This window comes from Chiloscyllium plagiosum, unplaced genomic scaffold, assembly GCF_037043375.1.
Source record: "Chiloscyllium plagiosum isolate Xiang-an unplaced genomic scaffold, Cpla_swu_hap1 HiC_scaffold_17, whole genome shotgun sequence".
Taxonomy (NCBI): domain Eukaryota; kingdom Metazoa; phylum Chordata; class Chondrichthyes; order Orectolobiformes; family Hemiscylliidae; genus Chiloscyllium; species Chiloscyllium plagiosum.
In genome coordinates, this window is record NW_028270155.1 from 3,979,835 (window position 1) to 4,003,110 (window position 23,276).

At 42.5% G+C, this 23,276-nt stretch overlaps 1 protein-coding gene across 6 annotated transcripts in view; it reads right to left on the bottom strand.

The window, feature by feature from the left end:
• Positions 1-23,276, bottom strand: part of LOC122558192 (transcription initiation factor TFIID subunit 4) — a 370,919-nt gene that overhangs the window by 60,383 nt on the left and 287,260 nt on the right. For 2 of the 6 annotated variants that reach the window (XM_087995693.1, XM_087995692.1), the window contains exon 16: positions 14,764-15,138. The exons of 3 other annotated variants lie outside the window; for them this stretch is intronic. In XM_087995693.1, the coding sequence (XP_087851819.1) occupies positions 15,118-15,138 (21 nt within the window). In that variant the 3' untranslated portion in view covers positions 14,764-15,117. Of the gene's footprint in view, positions 1-14,763; positions 16,315-23,276 lie in introns of those variants that run through there. One more of the 6 variants, XM_087995694.1, reaches the window with a different exon arrangement.

Below are 23,276 nucleotides of genomic sequence, written 5' to 3' on the forward strand. Positions count from 1 at the left end.
ATTGCCTGTAGTGTTAGGTAAGGGGTAAATGTAGGGGTATGGGTATGGGTGGGTTGTGCTTCGGCGGGACGGTGTGGACTTGTTGGGCCGAAGGGCCTGTTTCCACACTGTAAGTAATCTAATCTAATTTCCAAGTCAGGATGGTGAGTGGTTTGGAGGGGAACTTGCTGGTGGTGGTGTTCCCATGTATCTGCTGCCCTTGTCTTTCAGACTGCAGGTTTGAAATGTGGGAGCATTGATTGCCAAAGACGTTCATGTCATGGACGGTACACACTGTTCCCACTGTGCATCAGTAGTGAAAACAGTGACTGTCAAAGGTATTGGATATGGTGCTAATCATGTGGGCTGTTTTGCCTGGATGGTGTTGAGCTTCTTCAGTGTTGTTGGAGCTGCACCTATCCAGGCAAGTGGGGAGTATTCCATCACACTCCTGACTTGTGTCTTGGTGGACAGGCTTTGGGAAGTCAGAAGGCGAGTTACTCACCACAGAGTTCTCAGTCTCTGACCTTGTCTTGCTGCCACAGTACTTAGATGGTTCGTCCAGTTCAGCTACTAATGAATGGTGACTGTGCACCCACTACCTGCCAGAAAGCTGATAGTAGAGAATTCAGCAATGGGGTTGCCATTTAATGTCAAGGTGTGATAGTTAGATTCTCTCTTGATGGAAATGGTGATTGCCTGACAGTGGTATGCCACAAATTTTACTTGTCACTTATCAGCCCAAATCTGGATGCTGTCCAGTTCTTGTTACATTTGTAAATGGGCGCTTTAGTATCTGAGAAGTCAAAAATGGTGATGAACATTGTGCAATCATTAATGAACATCTTACCTGACCTTATTGTAGATGGAATAAGGAGTAAGGATGGTTGAGTCTAGGACATTACCCTGAGGAACTCCTTGGGTAGAGAAGTCCTGGAGCTGAGATGACTGACCTCCACAGCCACAGCCATCTTCTTTTGGGCTAGGTTTGCACATTTGGACAGAAACAACTTATTGAAACAGTCACTGAAGTGCATTTTGGATGCATGAGACGTCTAAAAGGATCCTTCCAGTCAGCGTTTTTAACAAATCACTCTTGGCGTTACCAAACACTGTCCAAGACTTAGGTGGCTGATCCCTAGACAACTAGCATAGCAAATAGTGCAGCATGGAAGTCATAAAAGTGAGTGCAAACGCAGTGTTGGAGAGTGGTGTGCTTAAAGCAGACTGATGTGTGGCCCACTTGTAGTTTAGGAATGTAAAAGGCTCCAATCCTCTTGGAGAAAGGTCTAAACAGACCCCTCCTCTAATTCTTGTGCCGTTTGGCTACGGGAGATACTCTGTGCCATAGTTCTTAAGGGCAGCCTAGCATGTCACGCTGGCAAAGCTGCTAAATCTGTGATGGGATTTGTGTTGTGTTCTGGTTGCATGGCTTAGCTGTGATTTGGCCACATGTTTCATCTCCTTTTTAATATTCATACTAAAATGGGTCAAAAGATAACAGATAAATGTCTAATTGCATTTATTGAGATCAGAATGAAAGTGGAAAATTCAGGAATTATACAGCAGGGCTGTCAGCATCTGACAGAAACAACAGAGGTTAATGGCTGTGATGGTACCTTAAATATTAATAACTTTATCTTTGAATAAAGAAGAGATTTGACAGAGTGATACAACACAGCAACACAAAAGAAAAAAACAACATGCCTTCAGCATGGATTAAGAAATACTGCCACTAGCAAAGAAACTTCATAAAAGCTCCAGGAAACTCAACCTTTTCATGTGTCTCTACTCATGACCCTTTAGGATCACAGTTGCCAAGTTCAAAGAATTGAGAGAGTCACTTTATTGATGCTTCTGTTCTAACTCCCTTACTTCTTGCTGAGGGGCAATTCAGAGGGCAGCCTGTGGTGCCCTTCTCAGGAGCCATTATATTTATATAGTGAGGCTCGCTCTGTAACTCTGAAGAATATTGTGACCTTGTTCTGCTAGTTGTCATCTGACAGCTCGACATTCTCACGGTTCGCAGCAGAGGTCACCAGATCAGAAGTGGTGACAGCATCTCATGTTTCTCTTCCAGCCATTGCTCTGTCTGTACTGTCTCAGGATCAAAAGGTTGCAGGTTCAAGTCTCAATCCAGAGTCATTCCTGAAGAAGGGCCTGTGCCCGAAACGTCGAATCTCCTGTTCCCTGGATGCTGCCTGACCCGCTGTGCTGTTCCAGCAATAAAGTTTCAACCTCAATCCAGAGTCATCCCCAGTGCAGGACCAAGGCAAAGCTGCACTTTCAGAGATACCATCTTTCAGATAAGACGTTAAACTGAGCCCTCTCAGATGAATGCAAATGCCTGCATGGCACAAGAGGCACTAAGGTATTCCCAGTATTTATGTCCAATACTTATCCTTCAATCAGCATCACTAAATAAAACCTGGTCTAGTCATTTCTACCATATTGGTTGTGGAACTATGTGTGTGCAAACGGTGACAATCAGTCTTTTATGTTTCAGTTTTACATTCAGCCAGTGGGATGCGGTTTCCCTCCATTACAGCAACTTGCTTTAAAAATACTGATGTGGATTGGTACATCCAGTGGTCACATGAGACATTGGACAGCACTGAATTTTCAAATGCCTGCAGACCTGGCACTTCAAGCATGTACTACTGCAGGTAAAACAAGTGATAACAGGGGTGCTTTTCAGGAATGCAAAAACAGACAGGCACATCCATATTCCTCCTCAGTTTCCAAAAATAAGGATAAACTTGAAATTACAGTCATTGGAATCAGAGAGTCATACAGCATGGAAACACACCCTTCACTTCAACTGATTCGTGCCAACCATGCTCCCAAACTAAACTAGTCCCACTTGCTTGCGTTTGGCCCATTTCCCTCCAACCTTTCGTACCCATGTACTTATCCAAAAGTCTTTTAAATCTTGTAACCATACCCGCATCTGCCACTTCCTCTGGAAGTTCATTCCATATATGAACCGCTGTCTACATAAAAAAGTTGCCCCTCATGTCCTTTTTAAATCTTTCTCCTCTCATCTTAAAAAAAACATAGCTTCTAGTTTTGAACTCCCCTATCCTAGGAAAAGACCCTTGCTATTCACCTGATCTATGTCCCTCACGGATTTTATAAACCTCTATAAGGTCACCCCTCAACCTCCTATGCTCCAATGAAAAAAGTTCCACCCTATCCAGTGTATCTTTATAACTCAAACCCTCCATTCCTGGCAACATCCTGGTAAATCTTTTCTGAATCCTCTCCAATTTAATAATATCCCTTCTATAGCAGGGTGACTAGAACTGTACACGTTACTCTAGAAGAGGCCTCACCAAAGTCCCATATAACATCAACATGACCTCCCAACTTCTACACTCAAACATCTGAGCAATGAAGGCATGGCAGCCAGTCTGAACACAGCAAACTCCCACAATTATTTATGATATAAATGAATAATGCATCATTCCACACAATGCTGGTGGAAAGATAAACATTAGCGGGGCATCCGAGGGAACACCCCTGCTAATCTTTAAAATAATGCTATACGATCTTTTAAATCCACTTTAGAGTTGCAAACAAAGCAACATATTTTTTGAAAATTTAGACAGACACATGAGCAGGTAGGTAATCAAGGGACATGGACCATCTGCAGGCAGGTGGGATTAGTTTGGAATGCATCATGGTCAGCACTGACATACTGGGCTAATGGGCCTGTCCCTGTGTTGTACTGTTCTATGAAAGACAGCTCCTCGAACAAGGCAAAACTCTCTCAGTCCTTCTGGATAATCTAAGATGGAGGACAGGAAGAAGTTGTGGCTGTAAGAACTACTCCTTTTGTTGAGGTATTCTTAGGTGTTGGAGCTGATTTCCTCAAATTCCAGGAGCAGTAATTACCATTTTATAAGCTGTTGTGTTGTTTTGGAACTTTGGGGAAAAAAAATCAAAATAACAGCACTTTAAAAAAGGAGGAAGAGACAAAGGAAGGGACCACATGGTCAGTGAGAGAGAGAAGGAAACCTACATTGCTATCTTGACACAGCACTGAATCTGCACAGCTACTGCCTTTGCTGTTTGGGTTCAAGTATCTCTGGACATTGGAGTGCATCTAAGAAAAATTAACAAAGCAAAATTCACAGCTAACCTTGGTGGAACCTGTGTGGGAGTGATCACAGCACAGGAGCAGACAAATGCATAGTTTTTAAGTGTAACCTTGCAGTCTTTTTTTAACAGTGAATAGAATGGGTTCTTTTTGGTTATATGTTATATTGAGATCTGTCTCTTGATTAAAATTTAAAAATATAAAACATAGGTAATATGTTAGCCTGGAGCAGTGTTTTTTCTGTAGATTGTTAAGGTGCCAAGGTGGCCTTTAGTACAGTTATGTGCTCTTCCTCTCGAATGTGGGAGATTAGGGAGCTTTTTCATGTTTTGATGATCATGTCTACAGTAAGTGTGTTCAGTTATTAATCCAATCAGATTGCATGGATTGGTTGGAGTGGCAGTTAGAGGCAATGTGGAATTACAGGAGCTAGGGGGTGTTATAGGAAGGGAGAAAAGCTGCAGATACAGTCAGGTAGATGGGTTACCACCAGGAAAGGTAGGAGGGAGAGGCAGGTAGTGCAGGAGTCTCCTGTGGCTATCCCCATCTCAAACAAGTATGCTGTTTTGGAAAATGTCAGGGTGATGGGCTCTCAGGGGAATGTAGCATGAACAGCCAAGTTTCTGGTACTGAGACTAGCTCAAATGTAATGAGGGGTATACCAGGTTCCAAGTGATCGATTGTGATAGGGGACTCTCTAGTCACGGGCACAGAGATATGATTCTGTGGCCAGCAGTGAGACATCAGAAAGGTGTGTTGCCTCCCTGACACCAGGATCAAGGATATCTCAGAAAGAGTGCAGAAAGGGACAGGAGGAGGATGGTGCACACATTGGAGCTAACGACATAGGAAGGAAAAAGGATGAGATTCTGAAGGGAGAATATAGGAAGTTAGGCAGGAATTTAAAAAGGAGGGCCTCAAGGGTAGTAATATCTGGATTACTCCCAGTGCACAAGCTAGTGAGGGTAGGAATAGGAGGATAGAGCAGATTAAGACATGGCTGAGGAGCTGGTACAGGGGAGAAAGGTTCACATTTTTGTATCATTGGAATCTCTTCTGCGGTAGAAGTGACCTGTATAAGAAGGATGGATTGCACCTGAATTGGAATGGGACTAATATCATGGCAGGGAGATTTGCTGGAGCTGTTGGGGAGGATTAAAACTAATAAGGTGGGGGGGCGGGTGGGACCCAGGGAGATAGTGAGAAAAGAGATCAGTCTGATACTGGTACAGTTAAGCAAAACAGCAAGTCAAACAGTCAAACCAAAGAATGAGGTAAATTAAATTGCATTTATTTCAATGCAAGAGGTCTAACAGGGAAGGCAGGTGAACTCAGGGCATGGTTAGGAACATGGAACTGGGCTATCACAGCAATTACACGGATGGACAGGACTGGCAGCTTAATGTTCCAGGACACAAATGCTATAGGAAGGATAGAAAGGGAGGCAAAAGAGGAGGGGGTGTGGTGTTTTTATAAGGAATAACATTACGGCTGTACACAGGTATGATATTCCTGGGTATGCATCCAGGAATGTTATTTGGATGGAACTGAGAAATAAGAAAGGGACGATTACCTTATTGGGATTCCACTACAGAACCCAACCCCCATCCCCCGCCCCAACCCCCAATAGTCAGCTGAAAATTGAGAAACAAATTTCTAAGAAGACCTCAGTTTAAAAAAAAAGGAAATTGAAGGGAAAGTTAGAACAAGAGAAGTCAAGAAAGACAACTGTATTAATGAGGCAGAAAACTCGGAAAGGCATCATGCTGTAAGGTTGAGTGAAATAAGGGTTGATGGGAAGGGTGAGAGCAGTAACAAATTAAAAATACTATACATGAATGCACGAAGCATTAAAAATAAGATGGATGAGCTTGAGGCTCTTTTGGAAATTGGCAGATACGATATTGTGGGGATAACTGAGGCTTCAAGTGGACAGGGCCTGGGAAATGAATATTCAAGGCTACACATGCTATCGTAAGGACAGACTGATGGGCAGAGGGGGTGGGGTGGCCTTGTTAGTAAGGGATGATATTCAGTCCCTTGCGCAGGGGGACCTAGAGTCAGGAGATGTAGAGTCAGTGTGGATAGAGCTTCGAAATACCAAGGGTAAAAAGACTCTCTTGGGAGTCATCTACAGGCCCCCAAACAGTAGTCTGGATGTCGGATGTAAGTTGAATCAGGAGCTGAAATTGGCCTGTCGCAAAGATATCACTACAGTTATTATGGGGGATTTTAACATGCAGGTAGACTGGGAGAATCAGGATGGTATTGGGCCACAAGAAAGAGACTTTGTGGAGTGCCTCAGAGATGGATTCTTAGAACAGCTGGTGCTGGAGCCGACCAGGGAGAAGGCAATTCTGGATCTGGTATTGTGTAACGAACCAGAATTGGTCAGAGACCTCGAAGTGAAGGAGCCATTGGGAAGTAGTGACCATAATACAATAAGCTTCAATCTGCAATGTGAGAGGGAGAGGGTACAGTCGGAAGTGACAGTACTTCTGTTGAATAAAGGGAATTATGGAGCTATGAGGGAGGAGCTGGCCAAAGTTCAATGGTGCAATACCTTAGCAGGGATGACCGTGGAGGAACAATGGCAGATATTTCTGTGTATAATGCAGAAGTTGCAGGATCAGTTCATTCCTAAAAGGAAGAAAGATCCCAGGAGGAGGCATGGGCGGCCGTGGCTGACGAGGGAAGTAAAGAAACATATAAAGTTAAAAGAGAAAAAGTATAACATAGCTAAGTGGGAAAACTGAGGACTTGGAAGCTTTTAAAGAGCAACAGAGGATTACTAAGAAGGAAATACGCAGAGGAAAAATGAGGTACGCAGGTAAACTGGCCAAGAATATTAAGGAGGATAGTAAAAGCTTTTTTAGGTATGTGCAAGGCAAAAAAATGGTTAGGACAAAAATTGGGCCCTTGAAGACAGAAACAGGGGAATATGTTACTAGGAACAAAGAAATGGCAGAGGAATTAAATGGGTACTTCAGATCTGTGTTCACTTGGGAAGACACAAGCAATCTCCCTGAGGTAACAGTGGCTGAAGGACCTGAATTTAAGGGAATTTATATTTGCCAGGATTTGGTGTTGGAGAAGCTGTTAGGTCTGAAGGTTGATAAGTCTCCGGGGCCTGATGGTCTGCATCCCAGGGTACTGAAGGAGGTGGCTCGGGAAATCGTGGATGCATTGGTGATTATTTTCCAGAGTTCAATAGATTCGGGGTCGGTTCCTGAGGATTGGAGGGTGGCTAATGTTATACCACTTTTTAAGAAAGGTGGGAGAGAGAAAGCAGGTAATTATAGACCAGTTAGTCTGATCTCAGTGGTGGGAAAGATGCTGGAGTCTATTATAAAGGATGAAATTACTGCACATCTGGATAGTAGTAACAAGATAGGACAGAGTCAGCATGGATTTATGAAGGGGAAATCATGCTTGACTAATCTTCTTGAATTTTTTGAGGATGTAACTATGAAGTTGGATGAGGGAAATCCAGTAGATGTCGTGTACCTGGACTTTCAGAAAGCTTTTGATAAAGTCCCACACAGGAGGTTAGTGAGTAAAATTAGGGTGCATGGTATTGGGGGCAAAGTACTAGATTGGATTGAAAATTGGTTGGCTGATAGGAAACAAAGGGTAGTGATAAGCGGCTCCATTTCGGAATGGCAGGCAGTGACCAGTGGGGTACCGCAGGGATCCGTGCTGGGACCACAGCTTTTTACAATATATGTTAATGATATAGAAGATGGTATCAGCAATAACATTAGCAAATTTGCTGATGATACAAAGCTGGGTGGCAGGATGAAAAGTGATGAGGATGTTAGGAGGTTACAGGGTGACCTGGACAAGTTAGGTGAGTGGGCAGATGCATGGCAGATGCAGTTTAATGTGGATAAATGTATGGTTATCCACTTTGGTAGCAAGAACAGGAAGGCAGACTACTACCTCAATGGAATCAATTTATGTAAAGGGGCAGTACAGAGAGATCTGGGTGTTCTTGTACACCAGTCAATGAAGGCAAGCATGCAGGTACAGCAGGTAGTGAAGAAGGCTAATAGCATGCTGGCCTTCATAACAAGAGGAATTGAGTATAGAAGCAAAGAGGTGCTTCTGCAGCTGTACAGGGCCCTGGTGAGACCACGGCTGGAGTATTGTGTGCAGTTCTGGTCTCCAAATTTGAGAAAAGACATTCTGGCTATTGAGGGAGTGCAGCGTAGGTTCACGAGGTCAATTCCTGGAATGGCAGGATTACCTTACACTGAAAGACTGAAGCGACTGGGCTTGTATACCCTTGAGTTTCGAAGATTGAGAGGGGATCTGATTGAGACGTATAAGATTATGAAAGGATTGGACACTCTGGCAGTAGGAAACATATTTCCACTGATGGGTGAGTGCCGAACCAGAGGACACAGCTTAAAAATACGGGGTAGACCATTTAGGACAGAGATGAGGAGAAACTTCTTCACCCAGAGAGTGGTGGCTGTGTGGAATGCTCTGCCCCAGAGGGCAGTGGAGGCCCACACTCTGGATTCATTTAAGAAGGAGTTGGATAGAGCTCTCAAAGATAGTGGAATCAAGGGTTATGGAGATAAGGCAGGAACAGGATACTGATTAGGAATGATCAGCCATGATTATATTGAATGGTGGGGCAGGCTCGAAGGGCTGAATGGCCTACTCCTGCACCTATTGTCTATTGTCTATTATCTATAAGAATAATAGGGTAGTTATGGCAGGGGATTTAACTTTCCAAACATTGACTGAGACGGCCATAGTATTAAGGGTTTAGATGGAGAGAAATTATTTAAGTGTGCACAAGCAAACTTTCTGATTCAGTATGTGGATGTACCTACTAGAGATGGTGCAAACCTTGACCTACTCTGGGGCGGCAAGGTGGCTCAGTGGTTAGTACTGCTGCCTTACAGCACCAGGGTCCCAGGTTTGATTCCAGCCTCGGGCGAATGTCTGTGTGGAGTTTGCACATTCTCCCTGTGTCTGCGTGGGTTTCCTCCCACAGTCTAAAGACATGCAGGGCAGGTGAATTGGCCAAGCTAAATTGCCCATAGTGTTAGGTGCATTAGTCAGAGGGAAATGGGTCTGTGTGGGTTACTCTTTGGAGGGTCGGTGTGGACTTGTTGGGCCGAAGGGCCTGTTTCCACACTGTAGGGAATCTAATCTAAAATAAGGCAGGGCAGGTGACTAAGTGTCAAGGGGGAGCACTTTGGGGCCAGCGACCATATTCTATTAGCTTTAAAATAGTGATGGAAAAGGATAGACCAGATCTAAAAGTTACATTTCTAAATTGGAGGAAGGCCAATTTTGACAGTATCAGGCAAGAACTTTCAAAAATTAATTGGTGCAGATGTTCGCTGGTATAAGGATAGCTGGAAAATGGGAAGCCTTTAAAAATGAGATAACAAGAGTCCAGAGACGATATGTTCCTGTTAGGGTGAAACGCAAGGCTGATAGGTGTAGGAATGCTGCATGACCTGAGAAATGGATGCTGCCTGACCTGCTGCGCTTTTCCAGCAACACATTTTCAGCTCTGATCTCCAGCATCTGCAGACCTCACTTTCTCCCCTGAGAAATGGAGATTTTGGTTCAGATAAAGAAGGAAGCGTATGTCAGATATAGACAGCAGAGATTAGTGAATCGTTAGAAGAGTAAAAAGGCAGGAGGAATATACTTAAAAGGGAAATCAGGAGGGCAAAAAGGGGTATGAGATTGCTTTGGCAAATAGAGTTAAGGAGAATCCAAAGAGATTTTATAAATACAATAAGGACAAAAGGTAACTCCGAAGAGAATAGGACCTCTCAAAGATCAGCAAGGCAGCCTATGTATAGAACCACAGGAAATGGAGATACTAAATGAGTATTTTGCATCAGTGTTTACTGTGGAGAACGACATGGAAGATGCAGAATGTTGGGAAATAGATGATGACATCTTGACAAATGTCCCTATTAGAGAGGAGAAAGTGCCGGCCTTCCTCCAATTTAGAAATTTAACTTTTAGATCTGGTCTATCCTTTTCCATCACTATTTTAAAGCTAATAGAATATGGTCACTGGCTCCAAAGTGCTCCCCCATTGACACTTAATCACCTGCCCTGTCTTAAAATGCATAAATTCCCAGGACCTGATTAGGTGTACCCCAGAACTCTGTAGGAAGCTAGGGAAGTGATTGCTGAGTCCATTGCTGAGATATTTGTATGATCGATAGCCACAAGTGAGGTGTTGGAAGACTGGAGGTTGGCTAACGTGGTGCCACTATTTAAGAATGGTGGTAAGGAAAAGCCAGGGGACTATAGGCGGTGAGCCTGATATCGGTGGTGGGCAAGTTGTTGGAGGCAATCCTGAACGACAGGATTTACATGCATTTGGAAAGGCAAGGACTGAATAGGGATAGTTAGCATGGCTTTGTGCATGGGAGGTCATGTCTCACTAACTTGATTGGCTTTTTTGAAAAAGCAACAAAGAGGATTGATGAGGGCAGAGCAGTGGAGATACTCCAAATGGACTTCAGTAAGGTGTTTGACAAGGTTCCTCACAGTAGACTGGTTAGCAAGGTTAGATCACATGGAATACAGGGAGAACTAGCCATTTAGATACAGAACTGGCTCAAAGGTAGAAGACAGAGGGTGTGGTGGAGGGTTGTTTTTCAGACTGGAGGCCTGTGACCAGTGGAGCGCCACAAGGATCGGTGCTGGGTCCACTGCTTTTCTTCATTTATATAAATGATTTGGATGTGAGTATAAGAGGTATAGTTAGTAAGTTTGCAGATGACACCAAAATTGGATGTGTAGTGGACAGCGAAGAATGTTACATCAGAGTACAACGGGATCTTGATCAGATGGGCCAATGGGCTGAGGAGTGGCAGATGGAGCTTAATTTAGATAAATGTGAGATGCTGCATTTTGGAAAGGCAATTCAGTGCAGGGCTTAGAGTGTTACTGAATAAAAAGACCTTGGAGTGCAGGTTCACAGTTCCTTGAAAATGGAATCTCAGGTAGATAGAATTGTGAAGAACATAGAACATAGAAAAATACAGTGCAGTACAGGTCCTTCGGCCCTCGATGTTGCGCCGATCCAAGCCCACCTAACCTACACTAGCCCACTATCCTCCATATGCCTATCCAATGCCCGTTTAAATGCCCATAAAGTGGGAGAGTCCACCACTGCCACTGGCAGGGCATTCCATGAACTCACGACTCGCTGAGTAAAGAACCTATCCCTAACATCTGTCCTATACCTACCACCTCTTAATTTAAAGCTATGCCCCCTCGTAATAGCTGACTCCATACGTGGAAAAAGGTTCTCACGGTCAACCCTATCTAAACCCCTAATCATCTTGTACACCTCTATCAAGTCACCCCTAAACCTTCTTTTCTCCAATGAAAACAACCCCAAGTGCCTCAGCCTTTCCTCATACGATCTTCCTACCATACCAGGCAACATCCTGGTAAACCTCCTCTGCACCCTTTCCAGTGCCTCCACATCCTTCCTATAGTATGGCAACCAAAACTGCACACAATACTCCAGATGCGGCCGCACCAGAGTCTTATACAACTGCAACATGACCTCAGGGCTCCGGAACTCAATTCCTCTACCAATAAAAGCCAATACGCCATATGCCTTCATTACTGCACTATTTACCTGGGTGGCATCTTTCAGAGATCTGTATATATGGACACCAAGATCCCTCTGCTCATCCACACTACCAAGTATCCGACCATTAGCCCAGTACCCCATCTTTTTGTTACTCTTACCAAAGTGAATCACTTCACGCTTACCTACATTGAACTCCATTTGCCACCTTTCTGCCCAGCTCTGCAACTTATCTATATCCCGCTGTAACCTGACACATCCTTCCGCACTGTCAACAACTCCACCCACTTTCGTATCATCCGCAAACTTGCTCACCCAACCTTCTAGCCCCTCCTCCAGGTCATTTATAAAAATGACAAACAGCAATGGTCCCAAAACAGATCCTTGCGGAACACCGCTAGTAACTGCACTCCAAGATGAACCTTTACCATCAACTACTACCCTCTGTCTTCTTCCAGCCAGCCAATTCCTAATCCAAACCTCCAACTCACCCTCAATGCCATACCTCCGTATTTTTTGCAGTAGCCTACCATGGGGAACCTTATCAAACACCTTACTAAAATCCATATACACCACATCTACCGCTTTACCCTCGTCTACCTCCTTAGTCACCTTCTCAAAGAATTCAATAAGGTTTTGAGGCACGACCTGCCCTTCACAAAACCATGCTGACTATCCTTGATCACATTATTCCTATCCAGATGTTCATAAATCCTATCCCTTACAATTCTCTCTAAGACTTTGCCCACAACAGAAGTGAGACTCACCGGCCTATAGTTGCTAGGGTTATCCCTACTCCCCTTCTTGAATAAGGGAACCACATTTGCTATCCTCCAGTCTTCTGGCACTATTCCTGTAGACAACGAGGACATAAAAATCAGGGCCAATGGCTCTGCAATCTCCTCCCTTGCTTCCCAGAGAATCCTAGGATAAATGCTATCAGGCCCAGGGGACTTATCTATTTTCACCCTTTCCAGAATTTCCAACACCTCTTCCCTACATACCTCAAAGCCGTCCATTCTAATTAATTGTGACTCAGTATTCACATCGGCAACAATGTCCTGTTCCTGAGTGAATACTGACGAAAAGTATTCATTCAGTGTCTCCCCAATCTCTTCAGCCTCCACACCCAACTTCCCACTACTATCCTTGACTGGACCTATTCCTACCCTAGTCATTCTTTTATTCCTGACATACCTATAGAAAGCCTTAGGATTTTCCTTAATCCTACCAACTAAGGACTTTTCATGTCCCCTCCTTGCTGCTCTTAGTTCTCTCTTCAGATCCTTCCTGGCTACCTTATAACTCTCAATCGCCCCAATTGAACCTTCACGCCTCATCTTTACATAGGCCGCCCTCTTCCATTTAACAAGAGATTCCAATTCCTTATTAAACCACGGCTCCCTCACACGACCCTTTCCTCCCTGCCTGATATTCTAAATTAATCTAGTCTCATTTGCCAGCACTTGGCCCATATTCCTCTAAACCCTTCCTATTCATATACCCATCCAGGTGCCTTTTAAATGTTGTAATTGTACCAGCCTCCACCACTTCCTCTGGCAACTCATTCTATATACACACCACCCTTTTGAGTGAAAACGTTGCCCCTTTTGAAAATTTCCCCTCTGTCCCTAAACCTTTGCCCTCTAGTTCCAGACTCCCCCACCCCAGGGAAAATATATTGTCTATTTACCCTATCCATGTCTCTCATGATTTTATAAACCTCGATAAAGTCACCCCTCAGCCCCCTTATCAATGACATACTTATCAATGACACTCAATAGTTGCTCCTTGAACAAGCTCCACATATCAATTGTGCCCATGCCTTGAAGCCTACTTTTCCAAGCCACGCATCCTAAGTCGTGCCTCACCGCATCATAATTTCCCTGCCCCCAGCTATAACTCTTGCCCTGCAGTGCACACTTATCCCTCTCCATCACTAGAGTAGAAGTCACCAAATTGTGGTCACTGTCCCCAAAGTGCTCACCTACCTCCAATTCTAACACCTGGCCTGGTTCGTTACCCAGAACCAAATCCAGTATGGCCTCACCTGTTGTTGGCCTGTCTACATATTGTGTCAGGAAACCCTCCTGCACACACTGGACAAACACCGACCCATCTAACGAACTCGAGCTATAGCTTTCCCAGTCAATATCAGGAAAGTTAAAGTCCCCCATAACAACCACTCTATTACTTTCACTCTTCTCCTGAATCATCCTCGCAATCCTTTCTTCTACATCTCTAGGACTATTAGGAGGCCTGTAGAAAACTCCTAAGAAGGTGTTTGGTATGCTTTCTTCGCCACAGCACTGAGTACAGGAGTTGGGGGGTCATGTTGCGATTGTATAGGGCATTGGTTAGGCCACTTTTGGAATACTGTATGCAATTCTGGTCACCTTCCCATTGGAAGGATGTTGTGAAACTTGAAAGGGTTCAGAAGAGATTTGCAAGGATGTGACCAGGGTTAGAGGATTTGAGCTATAAGGAGAGTAGGCTGGGGCTGTTTTCCCTGGAGAGTCGGGGGCTGAGGGGTGACTTTATCGAGGTTTATAAAATCATGAGAGACATGGATAGGGTAAATAGACAATATATTTTCCCTGGGGTGGGGGAGTCTGGAACTAGAGGGCAAAGGTTTAGGGACAGAGGGGAAAATTTCAAAAGGGGCAACGTTTTCACTCAAAAGGGTGGTGTGTATATAGAATGAGTTGCCAGAGGAAGTGGTGGAGGCTGGTACAATTACAACATTTAAAAGGCACCTGGATGGGTATATGAATAGGAAGGGTTTAGAGGAATATGGGCCAAGTGCTGGCAAATGAGACTAGATTAATTTAGAATATCTGGTCAGCATGGACAAGTTGGACCATAGGGTCTGATTCTGTGCTGTATTGTGTTGGAGGGCCGAACCAACAATAAGTTGAACATAATTCTGCTCGGTATTAATCAGCCCCTATTGCAAAAAGTACTAAATTATATAGTTTTGCACTGAAACTTATAATCAAAAGAATAAGGATATTCTGTTGCAATAAAGATATGAAATTGTGGAGTAGGTCAAAAAAGAATAAATAAACAGTAAAATCAATAATTTCAGTATTTCATTTTATTTTTAACATGTTAATCTCACAAACCAATAATGAACAGTTGTTTCATTATTGTTCAGTATTACAAACAACAAACAACTCTATACAAAAAGCAATAAGTGCTTTTGATGTTTTTCAGTTCATTTTACTTGTTTAGTGAGAAAAGCCAGTCTGTTTTGGGCTTGAACAAGTGCACTGAAATCTGCTTGAATGTCTGAGGTGGATATGCGAAGGACAGCTGAGATGGTGAACATCAGTGATAGAGGATCGGGATTTGGATTTGTTGAACTTCATCACTAAGAATGTCTGTTCGCATATATAGGTAGATCCAAAAAGGACTAGAATCTTCTGAGCATGCCTCCTCATGTGTGGAAAGTTCTCCTCTGTGAGGGAAGAGAAAAAATCAAGCAGTGAGACTGACCTAAAGTACTCTGCCAGAAGTGTGTCAGACTGCAGGTCAATGAGTTCAAGCTGAACATCGCTAGGTGCATTCTCCACATGTAAATGGGGAAAAAATCATGTGCATTTCATTCTCAACCGTTTTAAAGTCTTGAAATCGCCTTGAAAATTCACATGCAGTGCTTCTAACATAGATGAGTACCTGTGGAGGTGATCAGCTGAAGGTGTGGCTTCCTTCAGTGTTGGTAAGTGGGTGAGAATGTTGTCCTCCATTTGGCTTGAGAGAAGCTGCAACTTTCTCATAAAAGCCTTCACCAAGTTGTACATTTCATGCACAAAAAGGCCCTTGCACTGCAGTTTCACATTTAGTTCATTCATAAGCGCAGTCACATCAACAGCAAAACCAAGGTCTGCAATCCAGTCTGCATCTGAAAGCTGTGGGATGAAATTCCCTTTCTTCACACAGAAATCTTGAATCTCTTCTCTCAGGTCTCATACACTTTTCAGCATTTTGCCCAGGCTGAGCCACCTGACAGCTGTGTGGTAGCCTATGTTCACGATGTTCAGTCTCATTTTCCTCCAAAAGTGCAACAAACTGCCTGTGATTCAAAGCTCTTGTCCTGATGAAGTTAACTATTTTAGTTACAACATCAACCACATGGTTAATTTTTAACACTGACTTACACAACACTTCCTGATGTATAATACAAGGCAAAAATACCAATTTCTGTTCAGGGTCAATTTCTGTCACTTTATCCTGCATTCTCTTTAAGAGTCCAACATTTTTCCCGTTAGATTTGGACAACCATCCGTTGTCACATCCGTCAGCTTGTCCCATTTTAGTCCCAATGTGTTCAAATATGCATTTACCTCCGGGAACAAATCATTACCAGTTGTTGTTCCTTTCACTGACTGCATGGCTGCCAGCTGCTCCGTGATTTTAAAGTCCGTAGTTATCCCACGTACGAAGATGAGTAGCTGGGCTGTGTCATGTATGTCGCAGCTCTCATCCAAAGCCAAGGAAAAAAAGTCAAAGTTGACCATTCTGTGCTGCAGCTGAAGCTCCAGATTTCTCGCAATGTCCCCAATCCTTCTTGTTACAGTGCGTTGGGAGAGGGACACATTCTCAAATGCCTCCTTTTTCTCCGGGCATATTAGTTCTGCAGAGTCCAACAAGTACTCCTTAATAAACTCTCCATCAGAAAACGGTTTACTGTTTCTGGCGATTTTGTGGAATATGACATGACTTGTCTTGGCGTGAGCTGACATTTTGAGGGCTAGCCAACAAGCATCACTTTTAGCTGTTCGCGCATGCACACATGCACATACACGCGCATGTGCATCCATACGTAAATAAAAAAAACAGCATGGCATAAATACTTTTTCATTTATGTTCTAATTTCAGATTGACCTCATGCAGGCCGGACAAGAACGACCAAAGGGCCGGATATGGCCCGCGGGCCGTAAAATGCCCAGGTCTGGTCTAGATCATGGGCTCAAGTCTCTGAAGCGCAATTCAAACTATGAATCTTCTGACTCAGAGACAGAATATCATCACTGTGCAAAGGCTGACACTCCATCTGGCGATAAACAAGTAGTAAATATGGGTTAAGGACTTACAGAATTCCTACTTGAATGATTCCAATCTTTAAACAGATTCAACACACTCCTCCCTCTCTGCAATATATCAGCTACTTTCCTTACTGTGTAGCTTACAGCTTCTCTCTCAAAGTCGTCAATAGCACTGATCTCCATCTCAGACAACTTTTCCATGGAATTAATAATCTCTGTAGTGAGGAGTTAAATCAGATGCTTTTCTCCACTTTTCCCTCGACCTAGCTCTAGTCAGTGCCCTATTGTAATTGTGTAATTAATTCAACTAAACTTATGGTTAATTTTACCTCCACCCCTTCTGTTGCTCCAATGTAACAATCAACAAAAATCTGTGCTAGAGTTTTGGGTACAAACTGCCTGTACATGTTGATTTCCTTCTCCGGGTACTGGGATAAGTGCATTATTCTCAAAGCTGCTTTACACAAGAACATAAGAACTCGGAGCAGGAGTAGACCATCTGTCCTTCGAGCCTGCTCCACCATTTGAATAAGATCATGGCTGATCTAATCATAAACTAAGCTCCACTTACGCGCCCTCTCACCATAATTGTTAATTCCTTTACTGTGCAAAAATTATCTTAGCTTTAAAAATATTCACTGAGGAAGCCTCAACTACTTCACTGGGCAGGGAATTCCACACATTCACAACCCTCTAGGTGAAGAAATTCCTTCTCAATTCAGTCCTAAATCTGCTCCCCCTAAGTTTGATGCTATGCCCTCTTGTCCTAGTTTCACCTGCCAGTGGAAACATCTTCTGTACTTCTACCTTATCTATTCCCTTCATAATTGTACATGTTTCTATAAGATCCCCCCCATTTTTCTAAATTCCAATGAGTATAGTCCCAGTCTACTCAGTCTCTCCTCATAAACCAACCCTCTCAACACCAGAATCAACCTAGTGAACCTCCTCTGCATCCTTTCTCAAGTAAGCAGGCCCAAACTGTACACAGTACTCCTGGTGCAGCCTCACCAGCATTCTATATAGCTGCAACATAACCTCCCTGCTTTTAAACTCAATCCTTTTAGCAATAGATGACAAAACTCCTTTTGCCTTTCTAATTACCTGTTGCACCTGCAGACCAGCCCTCTGTGATTTATGCACAAGGACATCCAGGTCTCTCTGCATAGCAGCATGCTGCAATTTGTTACCATTCAAATTATCATCCTTTTTACTGTTATTCCTACCAAAATGGATGACCTTACATTTATTAATTTTATCACACATGCCTCACCATTCTCTGTGAAGGGAACAGTTTACTGCCTTCTTGAATTGCATGTAGTATGGAATGATAGGGCTGAAATGACATTGTGAAGTTGAAAATCCAGGATATTAACCCAGTGATGATGATAGATATCCAAATCAGAGTGGAGTGTAACAGGTAGTTTTCAGTGGTAAAGGCTGTGGGGATGGGAGTCAAGGCACACAGGAATTTGTGGCTTATGGTGGTAATGAATTCCTCAAAGACACAGACCACTGTAAGAAAACTTAAAATTTAGACAAGGGTTGAAGTTAAGGGATACATGTTTGCCATGTTGGCACTGATTGAAGTCTGAACAAATACTGTTCCGAATGATTATTCCACCCCAATTCTATAGGGAAAGTCGACCAAGCTGGTGATTATTTCTGATATGCAGTAACACGTTTGAGTATCATACAGATGTTTAACCTCATTATCTAAGCTACCACAAGTACCGTGAGCCAGCAGGTTTCTGGGGGAAGACAATTCCAGATTTACTCTTCTCCATGATTCTCAGATACTTCTTTCAATGGCCCCACCACTGAATATCAAGTAATTGTTTCCAGGACTGTCACACATACATCTCCTGTGGAGATTTCCCCATACTCCAACAGCTTCTAACCTTATTGTTTCCCTAATCCCAAACCTCTTTCCAAAATCAACCATCAGTTCATTCCTGGTAGATACATAGTCTCAGCCTGTTCTTGCCAAATGAACATATTTCTTCCTACTTTGACTATTTTCTTTCCTTTGTCTAGTCTTTTCCCATTTAAGCCTGTGATTATTAAAATGGCCTTTATCATTTCTACAGTTTCCAGCTTCCTGGCCCTAACAGCTTTCTCTTTATGGATATAGAATCTCTCAATACCTCCATGCCTTTTCATGTCTGAGGGCTTTCCACTCCTTCCTTCAGTCATAAAGCTATTACAACTTCGCCCCCATCTGTCTTTACAAATAACATTAAAAATCACGCAATATAATTTGCATATATGAGGGGATTTTCCTGTTATCCAAATACTGCCCAAAATCAATACCACTAAAAATAGACTAATATGCATTCTGTATATTTAATCTTGCTTTGTGTAAGTTGTTCACATATTTCACAACATGTAAGTCACCACTTAAAAGTTAATTTTGTAACATAGATTGAAACAATAGTTAGGACAAAATGTAACTTTTTTACAATTTTAGATTCCTCCCACTATAATATTCAGATCAAGCCCTGCATTAATTCTGTAATACTATTTTTAAAAAATTTACCAAGAAAAAATCAAAAACAAAAGACATTAACCATTAAAATGAAGGAAACAGTTCCCCCAAAACTACTATGAGGATGCCTTGATGCCACTGCGTAGGATAATCATTTTTCGGTAAAACCAGGAATTGCTTTGTCTCTTTCTCAGTCCTCAACTAGCTCTATTCAGATGTTAGTAGGACACAAACTGGGTAGCTGTTCCCTTCCTATTCATAAAGGGGAAACTCGGTTGCTGTTAACCATCTGCACCTCTACCCTAAATATATGAAATAGGGCAAGCCTGAGATCACATTTTTACATTGTAGGAAGCATGCAGCACTATATACTAACACTGCAATTGCAAAATACATGCAGGTTCACCAACAGAACAACAGAATTATTTTCTTTGCTTTTGTTATGGGGGAGGGGGTCAGGGAGGGCTTCTGTGGGTGGGAAAGAGAAAAGAGAAATAATTTTGATGCAGACATATGGGCCATTAAATAAATTTCTCAAAAGGAGAGACAGAAATAAAAGTGATAGGGAACGAGGATACAGATCCATCAGAGTTGACGCTTTATTGGCGAACTGGCCATTCCTCAAACAGTGACCAATTATAAGTGGCAGCATCTGCCCAAAGAAAGGCCTTTAGGAAAGACAGAAGGGCAGGTTAGGCATATTTCACATTCATCAGACACAACAATTAAATAGACTAGCATTCCCTGAAAGACTAAGACACAGCTTGCTATTTTTTGACGCATGTCTTGAGTAAAAATCTATTGATCTCAAAGAATGTCCCTTGGCAATTATGAAATATTAAATCCAAGTCACGCACTTTTAAAAAAATGCAGTTTAATTTTTTTATATATTCATCGCATTTTTCATTTGATCAATTTTTAGCAAGTAGGTAATATATTCTGAAAAGCAATGTTTTTTTTTGAAAAAAAGATAACCATTATTTAGGGCCACTCTCATAACATTAATTATTTTAAAAGTGGCATGGTTTTTAATCAAAGCACCTTCGACAGATCTTTGTTTGACAAACACCTAAATACGATTTGAAATACAAAAGACTTGTATTCAGACAGGGTTGCAATACATCTCAGAAACATCCCAAAATCTTTAATGTATAATGAATTACTTTAAGTTGCAGTCAATAATATGTAGATAAATGTCTGAGCCACACTACACATAGTTGGAACCCACATTGTAGCAACAATGAGGTGATTAGGAAATCTGTTGCCTGTGACTCTGACTGAAGAAGAAATTGTTGGCTAGGAGCTTAGATAAATATTTAAATCTTGAACTATCAGAACATCCCTCGATTACAAGTTTGTCTGACATAGAATAAAATGCTCAGATGTGCAGCGCTCCCTCAGTGCTGCTCTTACACATCAGCACTCAGATTTTTTGATGAGGACTTGAACTTTCTGATTCAGATATGAGAGTTGTCGCAAACAAGCCCAGCTGGCACAATTGGTTCAAGACACGTTGTGGTCCCTATCAAACTGGATCATTGCATGGTAACTCAATTTTACACATAAAACAATGGTATTAAAAGAGGGTACTGTCTGATTTACAAATAACAAAGAACAGTACAGCACAGGAACAAGCCCTTCAGCCCACCACGCCTGCACTGACACATGATGCCTTTCCAATGAAAAACCTTTTGCCTCTAGACTATCTGTATCCCTCTATTCTTTGCCTATTCATATACCTGTCAAGATGCCTCTTAAACACTGATATTGTATCTGCCTCTACAACCTCCTCTGGCAGCACATTCCAAGCACTTAACACCTTCTGTGTAAAAAACCTGCCTCTCAGACCTCCTTTAAATTTATCCCCTTTTACCTTAAACTTATGTCCCCTAGTAATTGACATATCTACCTTGAGAAAATGGCTCTGAGCATCCATTCTATCAATGCCCATCAATTTAGGTAGGTAAGGAGACTTTTCTTGAATGTGGTGAGATATTGTGTTCTCTAGTGCAATCTTCTCAAGATCTACAACCTTCAGGACTCAGTATTCCTCCAATGCCAGCCTCAAGTGCATCCTCTGTTTCACCACAATGCTCTCAGCTACCAAGGCTGCAATTTCTGGAAATGCACCATTAACCCAACTGTCTTTCTCCGCTCTTTACAGCATCTCTTTAAAATCTGTTGCTTTGATGAAACTTTTAGTCACGTTTTTAATCATTCATAGGATGAGGGTGTCACTGACTGGGCCAGCAGTTATTTTCCCATCCCTAGTTTCCCTTGAGTGCATAGGAAATGACAGGAGGAGTAGGCCATTCAGCCTCTCAAACTGCCCTACCATTCCATAAGATCATGGAGGATGTTTGTCCATAGCATCTTTTTCACAGCCTTTCACTCCTTGATACTTCAAAAATCCATCTGCCTCCTCGTTAAATACTTTCAGTAATCTAGCCTCCACATCTCTCTGCGGTAGAGAATTCCAAGCATTCATGAATCTTTGGGAGATGAAATGTCATTGCAATTCAGTTTTAAATCAATGTACCCTCATTTTGTAACAATGTGAAACAACTTCTCAACATCTACTCCATCAAGGTCCCTCAGAATCCTGTGTCTCAATAACATCACCCCTCATTCTTCTAAACTGTAATGAATAAAGACCTAACCTATTTAGCCATTCTTGGTAAGTTGACCCCTTCATCCCAGAAATCAGCCTCACAAGTCTCTTTTGAATTGCCTTAAATTCCAGTATATCTTTTCCTAAACACAGTGACAAAAACTCTACACAGTACTCAGGTATGGCTTCACCAACACCATATACAGTTCAAACAAGATTGCTCTACAGTTAAATTCCAAGCACTGAGCAATGAAAACTAAAATTCTATTTGCTTTTTTAATAACTTACTGCACCTGCAGATTAACATTTTGTTTTTCATACAAGAACAGCCCGATCCCTTTGTGCTGCAGTTTTTGCAGACTTTTTCCCATTTAATCTCTGAAAGTTGCCACCCAGGTAAATAGTGCGGTGAGGAAGGCATATGGCGTACTGGCTTTTATTGGTAGAGGAATTGAGTTCCGGAGTCCTGAGGTCATGATGCAGTTGTATAAGACTCTGGTACGGCCGCATCTGGAATATTGTATGCAGTTTTGGTCGCCATACTATAGGAAGGATGTGGAGGCATTGGAACGGGTGCAGAGGAGGTTTACCAGGATGTTGCCTGGTATGGAAGGAAAATCGTATGAGGAAAGACTGAGGCACTTGGGGCTGTTTTCACTAGAGAAAAGAAGGTTTAGGGGTGACTTGATTGAGGTGTACAAGATGATTAGGGGGTTAGATAGGGTCGACAGTATGAACCTTTTCCCGCGTATTGAGTCGGGTATTACAAGGGGGCATAGCTTTAAATTAAGGGGGGGTAGATATAGGACTGATGTTAGGGGTAGGTTCTTCACTCAGCGAGTCGTTAGTTCATGGAATGCCCTGCCAGTAACAGTGGTGGACTCTCCCTCTTTATGGGCATTTAAGAGGGCATTGGATAGGTATATGGAGGATAGTGGGTTAGTGTAGTTTAGGTGGGCTTGGATCGGCGCAACATCGAGGGCCCAAGGGCCTGTACTGCGCTGTATTCTTCTATGTTCTATGTTCTATGTAAATAATAAGCTGTTTTTTTCATTCCTCCTATGAAAGTGCACGTTCTCTTATTTTTCTACATTAAACTCCATCTGCCGTGCTTTTGCCCACTCATTAACCTCTCTCTATCCCCTTGTAGATTCCTTATATCCTCATTACAACATGCCCTCCCATCTATTTTTGTATCATCATCAAATTTGGATACATTACACTTTGACCCTACTCCAAGACATTAATATAAATGGTAGCTGACAGCAAATTGAGAAAATGGTGGTAAGCTGTCTTATTGAAATGTTGCAGTTCACGTGTTGTAGGTAGACTCACAATGTAGTTATGGAGGAAGTTCTAAGATTTTAACCCAGTAACACTGACTAATGCACCTAACAACTATGGACAATTTAACATAGTCAATTCACCTGACCTACACCTCTTTGGACTGT